Below are 21,198 nucleotides of genomic sequence, written 5' to 3'. Positions count from 1 at the left end.
GGTGTGGATCATAGAATCAACCAGGTTGGAAAAGACCTTTTAGATCATCAAGTCCAACCGTTACCCAGGCACTGCGAAATCCACCACTAAACCACACCACTAACAGCCTCATCAACATGATCTTTGAACACTTCCAGGACGGTGACTCCACCACTGCCCTGGGCAGCCTGTTCCAATGCCTGAGCACCCTCCTGGCGAATAAATGTTTCCTAATGTCCAATCTAAACATCCCCTGGCACAGCCTGAGGCCACACATACATAAAAAGGATGTATGTGCATGCATGGAGCTGTAGTGCGTGGCCATGATCTGTGTAGCTGTGGTCTGTGGTGTGTATAGCTCTGGTGTGTGGGGCTGTAGTTTGTTCAGCAGTGGTGTGTGTAACTGTGGTGTGTGCAACCATGGTCTCTGGTGTGTGGCCGTGCTCTATGATGTGCATCACCATGGTGTGTATGGCTGTGGTCCATGGTGTGTGCCCATGGTTTGTGATGTCTGTCCCTGCAGTGTGTGTGGCCATGGTCCATGGTGTGTGCCCATGGTTTGTGATGTGTATCACTGCAGTGTGTGCGGACGTGGTCCACGGTGAGTGCCCATGGTCTGTGGTGTGTATCACTGTGGTGTGTGTGGCTGTGGTCCATGGTGCGTGCCCATGTTCTATGATGTGTATCACTGTGGCGTGTGTGCCCATGGTCCATGGTGTGTGTCACTGCAGTGTGTGTGCCCCCGTTCTATGGTGTGTGTCACTGCAGTGTGTGTGCCCACGGTCCATGGTGTGTGTCACTGCGGTGTGTGTGCCCCCGGTCCATGGTGTGTGTCACTGCGGTGTGTGTGCCCCCGGTCCATGGTGTGTGTCACTGCGGTGTGTGTGCCCATGGTCCATGGTGTGTGTCACTGCGGTGTGTGTGCCCCCGGTCCATGGTGTGTGTCACTGCGGTGTGTGTGCCCCCGGTCCATGGTGTGTGTCACTGCGGTGTGTGTGCCCCCGTTCTATGGTGTGTGTCACTGCGGTGTGTGTGCCCCCGGTCCATGGTGTGTGTCACTGCGGTGTGTGTGCCCCCGTTCTATGGTGTGTGTCACTGCAGTGTGTGTGCCCACGGTCCATGGTGTGTGTCACTGCGGTGTGTGTGCCCCCGGTCCATGGTGTGTGTCACTGCGGTGTGTGTGCCCCCGGTCCATGGTGTGTGTCACTGCGGTGTGTGTGCCCATGGTCCATGGTGTGTGTCACTGCGGTGTGTGTGCCCCCGGTCCATGGTGTGTGTCACTGCGGTGTGTGTGCCCCCGGTCCATGGTGTGTGTCACTGCGGTGTGTGTGCCCCCGTTCTATGGTGTGTGTCACTGCGGTGTGTGTGCCCCCGGTCCATGGTGTGTGTCACTGCGGTGTGTGTGCCCCCGGTCCATGGTGTGTGTCACTGCGGTGTGTGTGCCCCCGTTCTATGGTGTGTGTCACTGGGGTGTGTGTGCCCCCGGTCCATGGTGTGTGTCACTGCGGTGTGTGTGCCCCCGGTCCATGGTGTGTGTCACTGCGGTGTGTGTGCCCCCGGTCCATGGTGTGTGTCACTGCGGTGTGTGTGCCCCCGTTCTATGGTGTGTGTGCCCCCGGTCCATGGTGTGTGTCACTGCGGTGTGTGTGCCCCCGGTCCATGGTGTGTGTCACTGCGGTGTGTGTGCCCCCGTTCTATGGTGTGTGTCACTGGGGTGTGTGTGCCCCCGGTCCATGGTGTGTGTCACTGCGGTGTGTGTGCCCCCGTTCTATGGTGTGTGTGCCCCCGGTCCATGGTGTGTGTCACTGCGGTGTGTGTGCCCCCGGTCCATGGTGTGTGTCACTGCGGTGTGTGTGCCCCCGGTCCATGGTGTGTGTCACTGCGGTGTGTGTGCCCCCGGTCCATGGTGTGTGTCACTGCGGTGTGTGTGGCCGCGCTCTGCGCTGCCTTCGGTCGATCCCCGCACGGTGCCGCGGTGCCTCTTCCAGCGGGCGGTGGCGGCGCTCCCTGAGGTGCTTCCCCGCCCCGTCCCCGCCGCTCCCGCACCTGCCCCGTTCCCCAGCTCCGCGCCGTCCTCGCGGAGCCGCCACGATCCCGCCCCTCCGCGGCCCGGCCCCACTCCGCGGCCTGGGCGTGGCCAAGCAAGGGGGGGGGTGGGAAAGCGCCGCGCCGGGGCCGCTCCGCGGCTTCTCCGAGGCGGGGCGGCGCGGAGCGGACGGGGTTAACGCGGTCCCCGCGGCGGCCGGGGCAGCTCCCGCCTCCCTCTCCGGAGCGCACGCACTCACACACACACACAGACACGGGCAGGCGATGGCCGAGGGGCGCGGGCTCGGTTCTCCCCGAGATGATGTCAAGAGCTCGGGAGGAGGAGGAGGAGGAGGACGGCCGCTCTTTTTCTTAACGGCTTTGTTCTAAAATCATCCGAAATAAAGCAGCCCCAGCCCCGAGCGCCGGGGGAGCAGCCGCGAAAGTACCCTTTTTTTTTTTTTTTTTCCTCCTATTTTTTTTCCTTTCACCCCCTATTTTTTTCCTCCTCGCCTCTGCCTTTGTGTCCGCCCGGGGCTGAGCCCTCTCCTCGCTCTCTCCCCGGGGAAGCCGCCGGCTTTTTTCTCCTCTCCTCCCCGCAGCCAGAAGCCGGAGGCAGCGCCCGCCCCACCGCTGCCCCGGGCAGGTGCCTCGGCGGCCGCCGGCTCCTCGCTGCCCTCCCGCATCCCCATCACCCGCCCGCCGGCCGGGGCGGCTCCGCGCCGCTCCTCCCGCGGGGCGCTGGCTCCCCGCCGCCAGGGCCACGCCGGCGGCCCGGCTCCCCCGCCTCCTGCCGGAGCGGCGGCGCGGCCGATCGCGCCCGGGGATGCTGCCCCCAACTCCCCGGCCGCCGCCTGACACCGCCGCCGCCGCCCTCACCGCACCGGACCCCGCTCCGCTGCCCGCACCGCGGCCACCTGCAGCAGCCCGGCTCCCCGCCGCACGCCCCGCACCGCGGCGGAAGGAATAAAGCGCTCAGCCCGTCCCGACCCGCCCGGCCGGCGCTCCCCCGAGGCAGCCGGGACCGGGGCGGGTCGGGGCCCCCGCGGGCCACCCTCGACGGACGGAGCCCGGGCTCCCGCCGCCCCTCATCCCTCTGCGCGGCTCTCCGCGGATGGGCGCGCTGCCACCGCCCGGCCCCCCCCGGCCCTGCTGCGCCGCCTGAAGAAACTTGGGACGGCGGCAGGCTCCGCGTCCCCTCCGCGCCCCTCCCGGGCTGCGGGGGACCCTTCCCGCGTCGACGCGCCAACTTCGCGGGGGGACCCGCCGGCCGCAGGACTTCGTCTCGGGGCTGCCGGTCCTTGCCTGGCGGGGCGCAGCCCAGCGCCTCCTCCCTGCGGCGGGGACCCCCTGCCCCTGGCCGCGGTGCTGGGGAGGAGCGGGGGTGCCCTGGATGGCCCTGCGCGCTGGGACGGCTTGGTTTGGGCAGGTCCTGCGCAGAGTTTCCCGGCTCCAGGGCACTTGGTCTCGGCGCTCCAGCAGCCTCCTGTGCCTCTCCTCCTCCCAGGAACCCGAGCAGGCGGGCGGAGAGCGGCCGCCGCAGCAGCACAAGCTGCCCCGGAGCAGCGGCAGCGGCGGGCGCCGGCAGCCCCGCCGGCAGCTGCCCGCCTGCTGCGGCTGCTGCGGCCTGTCGGATCCCCGGGCGGCCAGGGGGGGACATGGTCCCCTCACTCGCCCCTTGCTGGCGGCCATGAAGAGGCAGAACGTGCGGACCCTGTCCCTCATCATCTGCACGTTCACCTACCTGCTGGTCGGGGCTGCCGTCTTTGATGCCCTGGAGTCCGACAACGAGATGCGGGAGGAGGAGAAACTCAAAGCCGAGGAGATCCGGCTCAAAGGAAAGTACAACATCACCAGCGAGGACTATCGGCAGCTGGAGTTGGTGATCATGCAGTCTGAACCACATCGGGCCGGCGTACAGTGGAAATTCGCCGGCTCTTTCTACTTTGCCATCACGGTTATCACGACCATCGGTGAGTGTCTCCCCTCGGGGAGGTTCTCTGGGGCAAGGGTGAGGGCTGGGGTGAAAGCCCCCCTGGTTGAGGAGAAAGGGCGGGGGGCAGCAGGGCATAGGAAGAGTTCTGTGCTTGGATGAGTTTTTTTGGCTTCCCTCCTGTGTTATGTAATTCATTGCTCTTCATGGGCACTTGTTGGATTTGGCAATGTCCCACACCTCTAACTCTTCGAGATGGAACCTGTGTCTCCCCACAGGGTGGGAATAGAGAGGAGTGAGGCAGGCCTGGCTGTGGGCATTGGTGCTGGCCAGTTGGCTACCATCAAACTGTGGCTTGGGTGTCAAGGAGGAGAGGGGAAGAAGCAGTGTGACACTCCTGGTGTTCCCCTCAGGAAGACGGAGGCCCTGTTGCCATGCTTCTCCTTGCACCTTTGCTTAAAGAGATATGGGGAAAACTCAGGCAAACGGCATTTGGATGAAGATGGAAATGATGAGGGCACGGGGGCTGGATCAGCTCGGAGAGCTCTGTATGTAGTCACACATAGCGCTGCTTTCACAAACTTAGTTTTGGTCTTGGGCAGGGCTATGAAGGGGGTTCCCACAGATGTGGTCCCATCGCTGGGCCTCTCCTTGGCATTCCTAGGGCGTTCCTGAAGTTTTTTATTGCAGCTGGAGGGTCGGCTGTGCCAACAGGTCACAGTCTGCGTCTGCTCTTTGTGGGCACATGGTCTGACAGGCAGAATGATGTCTGCTGTCACATCTGTGCTGCCCAGCTTCCCAGACATGCCACTTCCCAGGACAGTCGGGGACAGTCAGTGGACACAGCCACAGGCTGTTATTTTGTACTGCTCTGCTTCCCACAGCTAAAGCAGAGCATTTCACACAAAGTTTGCTTCCCTGCCATAAAAATAAATACCAGGATAACGAGAGGCTGTGGTGTGCATGCAGAACTGTGCCACAACTCCAGCTCTGGCTGGGTTCCTTCATCAGTGGTTTTGTATCCATTGAGGATGGAAGCATTTGGTAAAGTTCTTCTCCCAGCGCTTCTCAGTGTTCGCCCCCTTGCATCTGGGGAGATCTGGAAAGACCTCTCCAGCTCAGTGGCTGTTTGACAGTGCATTGTATGGAGTAGGACAAGAAACACCAGGTCTCTTACTAGTACAGGACTCAATTGTTTTACCATTTGGGGTTTGTTACAAGAAATTTGAGCATTGCCACTGATAGCTTTCAGCAGAACATACTATGGAATACCCTTTGAGCAGGGTCTACTTACATTTGTACTTGATTATATTATACCTGGAAGGTAAAAAATTTTCTTTGAAGGACAATCCAACAGTGTAAAGCCTATTTGCCCATACGAAAAGAAGAATTTAAAGGGAAAATTTCCTCTTCTTTTCTGTTATTAGATATATTATGTAAAACACATGTACTAACAGGCTGTAGAATTGGAGTAGAATGTGACTTTGGCTGCTGACTTAGGTTCCTACTGTTCATTACGATGTCAGAACTCCCCTTCCTCCTTTGGTCACTGATTCTTTCTTCCTCCATCAGTCTCTTCTCGTGTATTTGTGCCGAGTGTGTACCAGCTGGTCATGCCCCTCTGGATTTATGAGGCTTCCACGCACACGCCTATGTACTCATGGTGCCTGCTACTCCCACCCAAGATGTGGCTTCAACACTTTCTATGTTCTTAAGCTCAGTTGGTGACAGGTAGACAGGGTAGTTTGCTGTTTTGATCATATTTTACTTGGAAACAAGCCCAACTTGCTTGGGAAGCTGAAGCATTTTCTCCTGCAAAGATCTGGGATTTGTTTAGGAAGCTCGGAGAACCTCAGCGTGCAGAGCATGGCGTGTGTTTCTGTAGGCGGAGGCGCTTTGGGATGTTAGAATTGTTTAAATTTAAGATGTGTATAGCAACAGGGAACCACTGGGAGGAAAAGTGATAATAAAGAATGGTGCGGAAAGACAGACGTTCCTTAACGATTGTTCATTTGGGAAACTCTGCTCCTGCAGGATCCATCTTTTGAAAGTTTATTAATAGTTACTATCTGCATCTTCTATTCTGTGTATCATCTCTTTGGTACTAAAGTAGCTTTGTGATGGTGTCTCACTAACTGGTAGTCTGTAAAAGTGAGCATGGAAGGTTGTTCTTTAATTTCTTCTTTATCCTAAAATAATCTGGTTCATAGAGGGGAAGAAATTACTTCCTATATTTGAGTTCTCTGGAAAATAAGAGATTTCTTCTCTGTGATTCACAGGGCAGTGATCTTAAATGTTCATGTTAATCTTTTGTGAGTCTGAATTTTAATCTGTGTGTATGCTCTCACAGATTTCATTCTCCCTCTGCATCCTTCCATACTTGGAGGAGCACATGCAGTGGTGTGTGCACTTGTGAGCGTGCTGTAGTCAACCAGTGCTTCTGCAAAAGTGCGTCTAACTAACCATTGCAGGCTGATTTTTAAAACAGAGTGAATGAAACCCTTCGTTGCCTAATCTAGAGTGCTACATCTATCTCCACAAAGCTTCTCCTCAGATAAGTGTGATAAGAATCAGTGGACCACAAGGTCTAGCAATGCGTGTATGACAGGCGGCAGACTAATTTATGTCTAACTTAATTGCTCTCCTTGATACTGCCGTGCTAGCAACATGTCTGAAGCGATTACCCTTTCATTGGATCGATTCAAACCGCTGTGGCTTTCATTGCACCGAAGGCGTTTGTGGCTGGCCGTGGCCACCGGTACCTGTTTGAGTCCGGGTGTTCGCGGCTAGGGTGGCCCGTGGTGCTGAAGGGACAGCTCCCGCTGCCGGCTCGGGCCGCTCCTGCTCGGGCACGCCCCGCGGTCGGACGGGGCTTGCGAAAACTCATCACTGCAGACCTGTTTGGAAGGGAGGATGGCAAACTGAAAGCATCCCGTGAGAGGCGAAGCGCTGAGATTTGGTCAGCTCTCACATCTGCTCTAACACATGGCTCTCCGGCACAAAAAAGCTGGGTGGGGACTTTTCACAAGGGCATGCAGTGATAGAACAAGGAGGAATGGCTTTAAACTGACAGAGGGGAGATTTAGGTTAGATATTAGGAAGAAGTTCTTCGCTATGAGGATGGTGAGGTGCTGGCATGGGTTGGCCAGGGATGTTGTGGCTGCCCCATCCCTGGCAGTGTTCAAGGTCAGGTTGGACAGAGCTTTGAGCAACCTGATCTAGTGGAAGGTCTCCCTGCCCGTGGCAGGGGTTTGGAACTGGATGAGCTTTAAGGTCCCTTACAACCCAAAACATTCCACTATTCTGGCTTTTGTTAAAGGGTGGTAGGGCATTGCTGCTGTTTTGACAAACTGCCTATTACACAAAGAAGCGAGGGCTGATGAACTACATGGAAACAGAGGTTTTATCACCTGAGACACAACATTTTTTAGCTGCTCCCCAGGTGTAATGCTGTTAGTTTAACTGACCCAATAAAAACTATTAACAATCACAGCTGCTACAGCATTCAATATGTCTGATCTTAAAATCCATACGCAGAAGAAAAATACCCAGCTTCTGCAAAGTTCTGGTCATGTTTGAATTTGTGAAAGTTTGTAGGTGATCAAAATGAGCTAATAAGATGTATTTGGTTCTCACCAATTGCTGAGTTTATTTTGGGATTGTTCTCCCTTCAGAGTTCGGTAGTATAATTTCCTGTCCCTTTCCAGTTACACAACCATTTTCAGTTATGCAGCCAGTGCGATGACAAAGAGTAGTTTAATCAAGTTCTCCATCCAGCTGCTTATCTTTCATGAGATATGCTGTAGAATATGCTACAGAATTCATCAAGAGGCTGGACATGATGAATAGAAACACCGACTTTTGAAAATAAAAGGTAATTTCTTGTATTCCTATTAAGTTTTAATGCCCTTTCCCACAGGTTTATAAGAGTGAGTAAACTGTTTTGATGTAAGCAGGTGTCAACACTGTCAAAATGTGTTACTGGTATGGATATTGCTTCATCATTTAGGCCTTAAAGGGTGATAGTCATACTTGATTTAACACTACCAAGCTCTAGTAAACACTGAATATTTCTGGAGGCTTGTGCAGAATGTAAAGAACTGAAAGCTGTTTATGTCACCCTAAAATGAACTGAAACAACAAACAGATTGAGGATTTTTATTTATTTATTTATTTCCTGAGAAGTTACTATAAGGGGAGCATAATTAAATACGGTGTGTGCTGTGAATGCCTAGTCCCTTTTTCTAGACTTTAGGCCTTTGTTTTCAATTTCAAACGCACTACAAGCAGTGATTCAACTACCCTGGTGAACACAGACTTAATATTTTATAACAATACAGTGCAATACCTGTAATGGTGAATGGAATATCCACCTATTGACAGCTGTTTCACTACTGAATAGCTAAACACTCAGGATCTGTCTACATCCAGATGAGGGGATTACATACTTCTGGCAAACGGTGGCCTGTAAGGGAGTTTGGACCTGCGTTAATGAACTAAACAAACACTTGCTCAAATCCATTTCAGGATTAAGTCTCTCTATGCTTTCTTTAGCCTTCTGTAAAATGGGTATAAAAATACCAAGCTGGTAGTGTTGCAATATCTCTAATTTTGTGTTGAAAAAGTGTTTTCACGTATGAATTATGTTGTCAGCGTTGCTCCTCCTTGGAGACCAGGCTCTGTTGTTTTTGAGTCTGCTCTTGTTTTTTGATGGATGTTCATGTTTAAAGGCAGTCAATTGAAAAGCTTTGAATAGGGGATCGTGGCAGATGGACAGCTGGCAATGGAAAGAAAAGAAAGGAAGACAACAAGACATGAAAAGTGAAAGATAAGAATGAAGATATCAATAGTTTGGTTAGTTAACTACTGCATTCATGACTTGCCACCACCATGAAGGTCATATCTCATATAAAAACCCCCAAAACAAGTACAGAGTAGATTAAAGCCACTCTTATTAATAAACTCAGGTGAAAGTAGAGAGCAAGATTTTCTGGTGATACCAATGCTTGTAGATGCACTGGAGTAACAAATCTATTTGTTCACACCATCTGTAGCTTCACTGGAGAATACTGGATGAACAGGGCTTGAGTATCTGTTGGTCGTATCTCCCAAGCAAGGAGGCAGTGAGCTTCAGTGAGCTGCGTCAAGATGAACTGTGCATAGGATTTTGCTTGCCTGCATAACTGAAATATTCAGCAAGATCTTTTCACACTGTATTCTTTGTCTCATGGAGATTAAAATAATAAATACACAAAAGAGTGTTCTGCTAACATAGAAGGGACTAACACAAAAGGCACTTTGTGGCTACTTTAGTCACACCTCTATAGAAACAGTTCTGGAGTTCTTGAAAACTGGTTTGGCAGTGATATGTAACATTCCTGCCAGAGGCACATTAGCAAAAGCTTTGTAAAAATCACTGATAAGCAAGGCAAAAATACAGCTCAGACTGATGCTGAACTGCAGCTTCACACTGCATGGCTTACTGGCACTACAAATGCAATATCCAGTAAGGGTCTGAAGGCAGTTTTGGGGAAGCACCGAGAAACCTCTAGCCACTCATCTGGGTGATGGTGTCAGCAGCTTTCTGTAGTATAACCAGGCTTGAGAAATAGGTGTCTTGTAGTTTTTTAGGACTTGGTGCTTTTTCATTTCTTCCTAACTGATTCATAACTTTAACTGAAGCAAGAGAGATTTAGATTAGGCTAAAGAGGAAACTCTTTCCAGCTGTCAGGGTGGTTGCGTGCTGGGAGAGATTGCCTGAGGAGGTTGTGGAATCTCCATCATTGGAGCATTTTAAAAAGAGCTTAGACAAAAATCTGTCTGGAATGGTTGAGTTAGTGCTGCTTTATTTGCCTTTGGGGAGGAAGAGGGACTGGCTGACCTCTTGAAGTCTTTATCAGCCGTATGTTCTGTAATTTTCTGAATCTTTCTTTTTCAACTTCTTGAGCTATAATAGTTCCTGGGCTTGTTTTCTTGAGAAAGCAAGCCAAAGATCTTTGAAATTCCATTTTCTTCATGATATGGTCTTTGCTTATTGATTATTTTTTATGCAGTAGAACCATTTATCTACCTTTGAAAGTGTCAGCATGAAAGTATCTGTGTTTACCCACTGTTAAGGCTACAAGTTAGAGGTGTCGGTGTGTCTCCTGGGAAAGAAGTGAACTGAAGAAGAAAATGATCCTGCCGATATAAGGACGGCAAGCAGAAACTTAGAGGGCAGAATTGGAAAGGAGAGGAGGATTTCTAGGCTAAGAATAAGTGAAGAGTTTAGCTGTTAGCTAGGGGCTTATGCCTGCTTCAACTAAGAAGAATAAACCCACCTTGGCTTTCTCTGGGAACAGCATCGGAATGATGAGGCTTGATCTAAAGAAAAACTGATTAATGCAGAGCTTGCCTTTTGGACAGCATGTGTTTTGGCACAGAGGATGCTGGTCTGGCACAAGGCAAGGGCCAGAATGCTGTTGTCTTCCCTTGAAGGCAATTTGAGCTAAGATGCTTAGTTCCTTCAATGCTGGAGTAATTCCTTCATAAATGCTGAAAGCCATGCTCATGGCTTTGAGCTGGAGTTACACAGCACTTTATATTCAGAATACTGTACTGACATTAGGTGATTCATCTTCACAACACCTCTGTGTAAAAATTACCCTCAATTTAGAGACAAGAAGATAAAATGACTTTCTGAAGATTCAGGTTGGGAACTGTTTCTAATTGCCAAACAGCTCACTTCTCTCTCTTTCAGACCACACGGCACTAATTCACAGCCAGATTAAACAGTGAAGATGAACCAAAGGCAGAGGTCTGTAATGAATACAAGGTGATGTTAGCGAACTCCTGCAGTTTAGGTCTTCCGACATACAATAGTATCAGAATCAAGAGCTTTATTACATGAAGGAGCGTATACGTTGCTGCGTTGCTCCTCTGTTACTACTATGTGTCAAAGGCGCTTTAGGTTTTTAGGTACCCAGTTTCTATGGATTGTACTGAAGATACTTGACTGAATCTGGATGAAGGCCACATGAAATATCCCCTTCCCCTGTAACAGATGCTAGCAAGGAGACTTGCTGGTGATGCTGAACTAATCAGTAAGAGTCCTTGCTGCTTCTAAGTTGAACTAAGAGGTTACTATGGACTCGTACCAGCTACTTGCTGTGTGTAACAGGCCTATTCTCTTCTTTTTGGCTTGTGGATATTTCTGAGTGAAGCTATGGACTACCAAAATTTATTACACGTAGATTACTGCAATATATAAATAAATTTGAATTTATTTCCTTTTCTGGATTATAGTCCATGGCATCTACTGACTTTAAAATGTATAGATAAGAATCTTTCCCCCAAGTTACCTATTTGCTACCATGTGTCTCTGACTTGATGAGTGACGTTTATATTGTTGGTGTAGTGCGGCAGTTTCTTTGATTAAAGTGACAGGGTCTATGGATGAGGAAAAAATCCCCCAGAAATTAAGGCATGATCCAAAGCCTGCTGTAAATATTGAAGAGGGTATTTTGAGTCACTGTGGGTTTGGATCAGGTCATTATTTGACATGTATTCTACAATGCAAGTTGCTGTATTCTGCAGCAAACCAACTCCTGGAAAATACCTGTAAGAGCAGTTTTCAGCTTTATTTTCTTTTAAATAATGAAGCAAACAGAATTTGTAGAGTTACAGTATGGGCTGACTTGGGCATTTGTACTGATTTTTATTGGTTTTAATTGAAAGTTATTTGCCCCCTGCATACCTTAAACTTTGATAAAAGAGTAATTCTGAGGAAGGATGTTGATGCTTTTTATTCCATTTATTTGTTTTAGTGGTGGTTGTTGGTTTATTTTATTTTATTTTGCTTTCTTTCACTGCTGCCAGACAGTTAACAACCTCTTCTGATCCACTGAGATGCCTTTTATGTTTTTAACTTGTAATGCACGCTTACTTCTTTTCGAATTTTGGGGAAGAATCTCCTAAATTTCTTAGCAGTTTTTTTCTCTATCTGGCCAATTGCCACAAGAGGCTTCTGTAGTTATTAGCTGGCTAAAGGGTTCAGTATCCTTTTTAACTGCTTTCATTACGGAGATGATTAGGGCATGTCAGTGAAAGACATACCTCTATTAAGGACTCATGTATTTGTTACTTCTTAGGATGTCCTTTCAATTCCCTGCGCCAGCAAGAAAGAGCTTCAGAGCAAAGCAGACAAGTAGTGGGGTTAAAAGATCTGATTGTTTCCTTGCTCTCCTGTCAGAGAAGAGGATCGCTCCCTTTGCTGGCTGTGTGAGATTTACCAGCCAGGAACATTTCACAGACAGCTTTAGGGCACAGATTGATGAATGAAACCCGCAGCAGCTCTCTCTAATTGTAGAGTGCGGGAGATTAGCTGCGAGGAAGTTCTCGTAGACTCCCAATTTAGGGATATTCTTGACATATTGAAGGGAAGGTAGAAATAAAAGAGATCTACTCCCAAGGCAGTTGGCACTGTCAGCAATTTCCAATTCATGTTACCATTAGCTCATTACTGAGATGTTTTGGGTGCAGATGGAATGTTTTACTTCTTCCACCCTCTTTTCTCTTGATGTCCTCTAGAGAGGATGTCCTCCCCCTATGTTTAAACCATCACAGGCCATTGCTATGGGAACCGTATCAGAAATTAACTGTTGCACCAAACCTGTGCCCACGTGGAGTTTTGGATTGTCACTTTGCTGCGTTTCACATTCATTTGGAACTTTTCAGGACCAGACACAGTAAGAAAAGGTGTCAGATACTCTTGTTTTAAAGGTTTAGGCCTCTATTACTTGAACTAATGAACAGTTGCTACTAACTGTTAATAGTTTACACTGTTTGTTGAAACAGGTCTGACTTAGTGAAAACAATGTTATTGGCAGGAAGGACTTCTAAGCACCTGCAGTCTGGTGCTTAGGTTAACTTTGCTCTGGCGACTAGGGAACCTGCAATAAGAAAAAAGCAGGAGGAAAGATGCAGAGCCCTGACCATAAAGCTCTGCATGAAGGCTGTGTCTCATAAGATACTGCATCTGAAATGTTTTAAAAGTCTTACGAAACAAAGACTGAACTTGCTATCACAAACTTGCATCAGAGAAACACCTCGTACTTTCAGAGGTGATTTAAAGTCTCAGTGCTATCCCACAATTTTTTCTGGCCTTTGGGAAATTCTTGGGCTTCTAGAGGTAGACCAGAAGTTTTAGAAGAGTTCCTTACAGGATAAAGCATATAGTATTTTCTGCTGAGGACTGGAAACAGCAAAAGGATGCCCTTTCAGCATTACTGAGAATCGTTACCTATATACTAGTCTGTCAAAAAACCTGGATTGCCCTAGGCTGCCAAAGAGGGAAAAAAAAAAAAGCGTATTGTGGGATGGTTTGGTGTGGCGTGTCCCTGCCCATGGCGGGGGGGTTGGAACTGGATGATCTTGAGGTCCTTTAAAGAAGAGATTCAGAGTGGCCCTGCAGAGAAGGACTTGGGGGTGCTGGTTGATGAGAAAATGAACATGAGCCGGCTGCAGTGTGCGCTCGCAGCCCAGAAAGCCAACCGTATCCTGGGCTGCATCAAAAGGAGCGTGACCAGCAGGTCGAAGGAGGTGATCCTGCCCCTCTACTCTGCTCTTGTGAGACCTCACCTGGAGTATTGTGTGCAGTTCTGGTGTCCTCAACATAAAAGGGACATGGAACTGCTGGAACAAGTCCAGAGAAGGGCCACAAGGATGATCAGGGGACTGGAGCACCTCCCGTATGAAGACAGGCTGAGGAAGTTGGGGCTGTTCAGCCTGGAGAAGAGAAGGCTGCGTGGGGACCTAATAGCAGCCTTCCAGTACCTGAAGGGGGCCTATAGGGATGCTGGGGAGGGACTCTTCATCAGGGACTGTAGTGACAGGACAAGGGGTAATGGGTTAAAACTTAAACAGGGGAAGTTTAAATTGGATATAAGGAGGAAATTCTTTCCTGTTAGGGTGGTGAGACACTGGAATGGGTTGCCCAGGGAGGTTGTGAGTGCTCCATCACTGGCGGTGCTCAAGGCCAGGTTGGATGAAGCCTTGTGTGGGATGGTTTAGTGTGAGGTGTCCCTGTCCATGGCAGGGGGGTTGGAAATGGATGATCGTGAGGTCCTTTCCAGCCCTAACTATTCTATGATTCTATGTGGAAGTCTGGGGACTGATATCTGGGGAGTGAGAGTCTCTCCCAACATCTGAAGGGATCTACCCACCGTTACTGTGCCACATCCTCCGTAATAGTCCCTGATCTACTAGTTTTCTTCTGGATACCAAATATGAGTTATCATTGCAGTCTTTTTTTTTTTTCAGTATTACTTAGGTGTGTTAGAAATGAGATACAGCTCATTTTAGGCAACTGATAGTTAAACCAGAGACACTGTGTCTGTACCATCAGAAGCACCTTTAAATCCCAGTGATTTGACTTGAATTCTTTAGTTGACCTTTCAACTGATAAATTAAGAATTTAGTGATTATCTCAAACTCTCTGCTTCAGTTTCTCTCAGGCTTTCCTGTTTCATGTGGGGATGTACATCACAATAAGAGGAAGGAAATGGAAGCTGTTCAGTGTGTACTAGTGCTCTATTATCTTTTGCAGTCTTTTCTGGTATTTTTTGTCTGACAAACAAATAATTGATCAGCCACTCTTTTGGCAGCAAAGGCTTAAGCTCATGATTTGCTCTTAAAACACATCCTCCTTTGTAGTAAAACGCCAGCTATTTAAAGGGCAATTTTCAAAACAATTAGCGCTCTAGTAGCAATGTGTTTGCCTTAATGAGTGCACTCTGCCAGTCAGAGGAAACAGCAGAAACTGATACCTACTGGTGTAGGTCAACAGAGGCAAATTAGCAGTGTTACAAGTCAGTTAGTGAATGTACTGCATGTCCAAGAGGTTTCTTTTAATTCTTGAGAAGCACTAGGTGCGATTCAGAATGGCTTCAGTTTTGTTTTCTTCCCTAATATCCACCCCTAATTTTCATTTAGAAGCCTTCATATCACTCCAGTGTTTGTGGTAGCTTAATGTGTATGGGTTGCATTCAGCTCTGGTTTGACTTGTTGGATGGGCATCAGAGATCATTTTTCTTAGAGCTTCAGTCTTACTCCATTGGTGTCGTATGATGTTTGAAGTCTGTGTCCCCATGGTGCGGGCAGGTCAGCTGCTGGCATTTTGGTACAACATAGATTTCTTTTAAGGATTTCAGGAGGTTTTTGTTTTTTCAGGATGGTCCATGATAAAGGCTCGTGATACTGAAAAGGTAGATGCATGGGATGTAAGCCTGGCTGTGAGTCTCTAGTGATAGGTATCACAATAGAAGTTGCTGGCTCTTGAGCATACATGGTTTGATTTGGATGACTAGCTGAAACCTGACTGCAGGTTGAGTGATGAGCGCTCTGAAAAGAATCCAGCCTGCGGAACTTTTCAAATCTGATCAAAACCATGGTCTGCTCCGGAGGAACTTGGGTGAGGTGCCGTTAAACATCAGCAAGGAAGCATTAAGAGTGGCCACAGAGAAAAAAGATCTTTCTAGCAATGACAACAGTAAAAAAGTGAAATACATTCCTTGGGGAGGGGGTGGTCTCTTCTTTGCTAGGTCTTGAAAAACAGGATAGACAAGCATCTGCCAAAGATGGCCTGTGTATAATGTCCTGCCTCGCGGCAAGGTATGAACTAGCCTCCTCCTCCCTTTTAATGGTTCTGTACACACACACACAGGCTGTTTGAAGTTTGTCTTGGATCTTGCGTGGTATCTGAGTAAGTTTATTTTGTCCTTTTTTGCTGAAGGTTCCTGCTTCCTTGAGGGATTATCTGTGCATCCTACAATTTTGTCTCCAGCTGAATATCTGGATAAGAATCAAACCCCTTCTCTAAGCAGCAACTGTTCACTGTCAGCAGTGTCACCAGTTTTTTATGGCTGCTGTTTGAACAGCTCTACCAGTGGCTGTTGCAGGGAAAAATAAACATGCTGCCTATCTTTAAAAAAGGGACAGGAGAGAACATGGGGAGTTAATGCTCAGTCAACCTAAATTTGATACTCGGAAAGATATTTGACCAAGCTGTTAAACAATCAGCATGAAAGTTCCTCGGGGATAACAAGGGACAAGCTGGAACAAACACGAATTTTTCTTGACTAACTCACGTTGCACTTCTTTGGATTGTTTTTTTTCAGTAGATAACTGATAGTGGGGGAGCAAGAGATCATATCATTTATTACATGTGTGGCATTGTAATAGCATTGAGTTGCAGTAGAAAAATACAGCCTGGATTGAATTGCCACATGAGGATGCAAGGTCTGGATGCAAACACGCTGTGGATTAGAGGTTGCACTGTGGCTGGGCTTATCGCATGTATGAAAAGCACACACGCTGTGCAGGTGGTTGTAAATGGGGCAGAAAATGCAGACTCAGTTGCCCCCTGCTAAATCAGCCACTGGATAATTTCATATAACAGGAGAAAAAACAATATTTATGATTATTTTCCTGTCAAATTGGATGGACATAACACATACAGACCTATAAGGGTCTGTCTTGTGGTCAGTACTGTTCAATTTTCCCATTAATGGATTGTCTGGTAGAAAGAGAATGCACATATTAATTGTGAGAGGGGTGGCTAGCGCTTCAGAGGGCAAGAGAAGAATACAAAGTGGTTTTGATAGATTGGAGAAATGGTCTTAAATCAATGTGATGAAATTCAATGGAGACAGGTGGAAAGTATTACACTGCAGAAGGAAACATCAGGTGCACACACTGAGGAATGATATGAACTGACTCGATGCAAGTACCGCAACATCATGCTGGTAAAGTGGATTATAGTCTAAATATGAGTCCATGGTGTGAGATGTTCAAAACGGGCAAATGTTGGATGTAAGCCACAGAAGGTAGCTGTTCTGTTTTGTTGGTATTGGTAAGGCTTCAGCTTGAAACATGTCCAGTTTTGGGCACACACTGTTTTGAGAAAGGAAGAGAAAAATCAGAATGCTAATAAGAGACCTGCAGTCAGTGTGAAATGGACAGATATGTTTAGTCTTGGAAAGAAATATTTGAAGGGAGGCCTAATAACAGTCTTTGAGTATGTGAAATGCTGTTGTAAAGAGAACAGTGATCAGTATTTTCTACATATGTATAAAAGGTTTACTTGTCAGCATGGCAGATGTAGGTTCATTGTCAGCAGTGAAAACAGCAGGAACATGATCTCTAATGAACCTTCAAAGGGCCAGTAGTAGGATATTTATCTGAACGGGTTAACCAGTTGTCCAACACACATGGGCTTGGTATATCCTTCATCCTGCTTCAGATCTGGGTGGACAAGGTTACCCGTTGAGGTCCCTCCAAGCCGTGTGTTCCTAGGGGTGGGTGGCTGATAGCTGCTATACAAGAGCTGACCCATGAGTTGAGTAACCTCTGAGTGGTGGACTGAAGACCTGAACATCCTGAAACAGGTCAAATAGTTCATTGTGGCTTCTCTCAGCCCTCAGCTTCTGGTAGTATACACTCTATGGGTGCTTCTGAGTACCATGCTAACTGCACAGCAGTATTTGCTATCTGGCAGTGGACTTCGTCATGGCCAAGGCTCAATTTGCCTTGACGAGACCATTTCTGTTAGAATGGGCATCAATATGCGTCTTGCAACCACTGATCATCCTGCATTTTGGGTTACGAATTCTGTCATGCTGAAACAAAGAGGTTTCTCCTCTTTCCCTAAATCCCATGCATACAAACCAGCAATTTCCATAACACAGACAATCATCCAATCTGTTGTCTTGGCAGACATTAAAGCCTTTCTACTTTGGAGACAGGAAATCTATCCCATAATACACCTGTGCAATATATGGCGATGGTGGCTTTGTTGCTAACCCCCGCAGCAATTAGTTTATGTCCTCAAGCATGGGATTTGATTATCCTTGTCATTATTTTAGCAACAAATATTATTAGCAGCCATAAAATTGTCCATTAAAGTGAGAGGAATTACTTGCCTGCACCAAGGGCAGAACAGATAATTTACTACACAGATTTTAAGCCCAAATGCACTTTTTTTTCCAGAAGAGCCCTCTAAGCCATTGTGCAACTTCCATTTTTCTACTTTGAAACCTGCTTCCTCCATGGGCTTCAAGTCTGGGTCTTTTACTATAACAGTGAGGTAGATACATGTGGTTCTTGGAAGAAACCTCAGAGACGATGACCCTAAATTTCTTCATGTTCCATTGCTTGCATGAATTCATCCCTGATTCTGCAAGTTCAGATACCCAAACTTTGGTTGGGTTCCATAATTTCTTGACTTCAGTGCTGGTCCTGGCTTCATTTACAAACAGTTCTGGATGCCTGGGGCTGACTTGGCATGCATGGACTGACTGAACATCACTGGTTGAGTGTGGGTTGTTGATCTGGCAGGGTCATTTTTATAGGTTTTTCTTGATACTGCAATATTAGGTTTTTATGAGAGAAAGAGATAATGTGTCACAGGGGCCAAGAAAAGATGCTGTGTCTGAGTGGGTGAGATCTAGGGTAGTGTCTGAAAAATTTCTTTGTCTTCACTGGGAGTAGCTGATTCATTCCCTTCCCACCACCCTGTTAATTCCTGTTCATGTATCAGTTCACCTTAAAGCTGCCTTTTTATTCCCATGGGGTATTGTGTTCCCACCCCCTTCCATCAACAGGGAGTGGGAGAAACCACCTACAGCTTTCTCAACAGGCAATAGTGGTGGATCCTGGCAGACTGGAACAGATTCTGTTCACAGTTGCTCTCTGTAAGTCCTGTGGAACTTGGTTGTTTCGGTGTATTCACTGGCTTTAAACTGAGATGAATGCATGCAGAATCTGGTCTGGATAGCCTGTATTTTGAATGAAGCATCCCCTCCTACTCACCCAACAAATTCACACACGCACGGTGTAGCATCAGTATTAGCTCCTGTAGCAAACAGAAAATGTGCCAGTAGCCCAAGAGGAACAGAAAATGTTCTCAAACAGGGCTTAACAAAGTAAATAAGCATCATATAACCAACAAAATCAATACAGTTCCATATTAGCCATTTCAGATATCTATGACTTTTTCTCCATCATACTGTGCACATCAGTGCTGTGGAAAATGTATAACCCAGAGGACCTCATTTCAGAACTTGGGGATGGTTTATTAAATGCAGGGTCTGGGATAGACCGCCTGACAGTGATTCCTGTTAAGTAACAGAAGTAGTTTTATCCTTCCACCCTCCAAAAGAGCATTAACTGAATCAAACAAATTTAAATATATATCCAAAATGGATATATATTCATAGATGTTACAATGTTATTAGAAACAACTCCTCAAAAGCTCTTTTCTCCTGACTCATCTCCTCTGACTTAAAAAATTACTTCACAGGAACAAATGTTAGGACATCAAGAGCTTTCACCTTTCTGTTTTACAAGAGCTTTATATTCCTCAGATGCTCTTCTGCTTGGAGGGAATCCTAGACAGATGAATGTCCTTGTGCTTTCCAGTCTATGCCTCCCTCATTGCCTTCTTCCTTTACTCTTTGCATCTTCCAACACAATCAGTAATAATCAAGCTATTCTTGTGGGCTTCTCTGTTGAATTTGTTCAAGCCAAGCTGCTCTTGGCTGTTGAAGATGTTCCTTCTTCACCTCTTCCTTTGGGAACTTGGTGTTCCTATTGATCCAGGAAGTAAGAGTCAGGACTGCAGACTAAGCAATGGTTGGTGATCTTCTCAACCAGAAGACTGTGTCATCTCTTTCTCAGTTGAAGTTCTGCTAGATTTAAAGGGAGAAAATGCTTCTGTGACCCAAAGACATTTTTTGGTTGCTTGCCTAATACACCTAATATTGGGGGAACATCTTGTGTCTTTTGGATGGTGACTTGTGCTTCCATTCACAGTGCAGTGCTCTTTGCCAAGGGGAGCCTGGCAGGTTTTCTTGCACAACACATTGGAGAAGAGGAAGCTTGAAACATCTTTTGAGACAAAATGGACCATTGCTTGGAATCCCTCATTTGGGTGGTTTCCTCAAACAGAAGTGTCTGGTTTTGGTGGTCTTCAATCTTCTGGTGTTACAATTCTGTGAATCAGAAGGGGTGTGCATGCCCACTGAGTGCTGGAGAGCCACAGGACCTGTGCTTCACTGTGTTTGCTTTTCTAATAGAAAGATACTATTACCCAAAATGTAGATTGATAGATAATTTATTTTCTTTTGTGTGTAACCTTGTAACGTCACATGTGACAACCCTTTTACAAGTGTCCAAGGCCCTCTGGGAGGTCCACAGCCTTTCATCTTGAAGGGAAGGCAGAAGGCTTTTGTCTCTTCTCTGGCTTCTCCTTCCCCTCCCAACTGCAGTGCTTGATGTTGGTCTTGCTGCTCTAAGTGCCTGCAGCGTGTGTGAGACCTGGGGGCCTGGATTTCTTGTCTCTTTAATGGCGTTCTGTGAGCTTGTATTCAGAGAGAGACAGAAAGATCAAAGGCTGTGCGAGTGCACTGTACTTGATTTTGCTTACACCAATATGAATCGATTGACTTCACTGGGTTATGAGGGATTTACAACTACGGGAGAACAGATTCTGACCTAATGGCTCCAGAAGAGGCTTTTCTTGGATGAGCAATGTAATTAGAGCACTGGAACAGACAGATTTCGTGACTCATCTGTGGGTCTGCAGTCTTTCTTTGCTTCTAGTAGGGTGTTCACTAATGTCACCACACTTTCATTTCAGCCGTGGGCTGATCTAATGAAGGACCAAACTTTGTTTTAATGAAGATCTCTATTCAGCTGCAAAGCATCCTCCAATCTTCATGTCACTATGCAAACTTTATTTACTGCAGAGAACCCTAGGAAGAGACCAGCAAGCTCAGGGCCAGATGCTGCGGTAGTGGAAAATTCCCACTTTCTTCCTTTGCTGGAGTAAAGCAGGGGATTAAAAGAAATAGAAGAAGTGAGGTGAGGGCCAGGGAGAAATCATGACTGGATCCAGTTATTAATCCCAAATATGAGTCTTAGCAAGGGTCAAAATGTGGGGCACATGTGCCAAGACCAACCTGCTCTATATATCCAGCTGGAAAGCAATACATGTGTTTTGGTCTAGGGAAGAAATAGTTTTGTTAAAAGATACCAATTCATTGAGATTGCAAGGCATTAATTTGGGAAACTTTATTGAGAACATTCCCCAACTTTGGGGAAGAGGAGGTAATAATGGTCAGTGTAAGAGGGACAAAGCCTGTGTTTGGAATGAGGGGAGGTGAGCATATTCACAAGGCTGGGGCTTGTCCCCTCCAGCTCTTTGGAGGCTATGCTGTGCACCA

At 47.3% G+C, this 21,198-nt stretch overlaps 1 protein-coding gene across 1 annotated transcript in view; it reads left to right on the top strand.

Moving 5' to 3' along the window:
* The first annotated feature begins 3,397 nt into the window (after window positions 1-3,397).
* Window positions 3,398-21,198, top strand: part of KCNK9 (potassium two pore domain channel subfamily K member 9) — an 80,266-nt gene continuing 62,465 nt past the window's right edge. The window contains exon 1 of the mRNA XM_065669447.1: window positions 3,398-3,977. Within this exon, the coding sequence (XP_065525519.1) occupies window positions 3,398-3,977 (580 nt within the window). The remainder of the gene's footprint in view (window positions 3,978-21,198) is intronic.

Source organism: Lathamus discolor, chromosome 2 (assembly GCF_037157495.1).
Source record: "Lathamus discolor isolate bLatDis1 chromosome 2, bLatDis1.hap1, whole genome shotgun sequence".
Lineage (NCBI taxonomy): Eukaryota > Metazoa > Chordata > Aves > Psittaciformes > Psittacidae > Lathamus > Lathamus discolor.
Note: the sequence above shows the minus strand (reverse complement) of the source record. Positions and strands in the feature narration are given on the sequence as shown.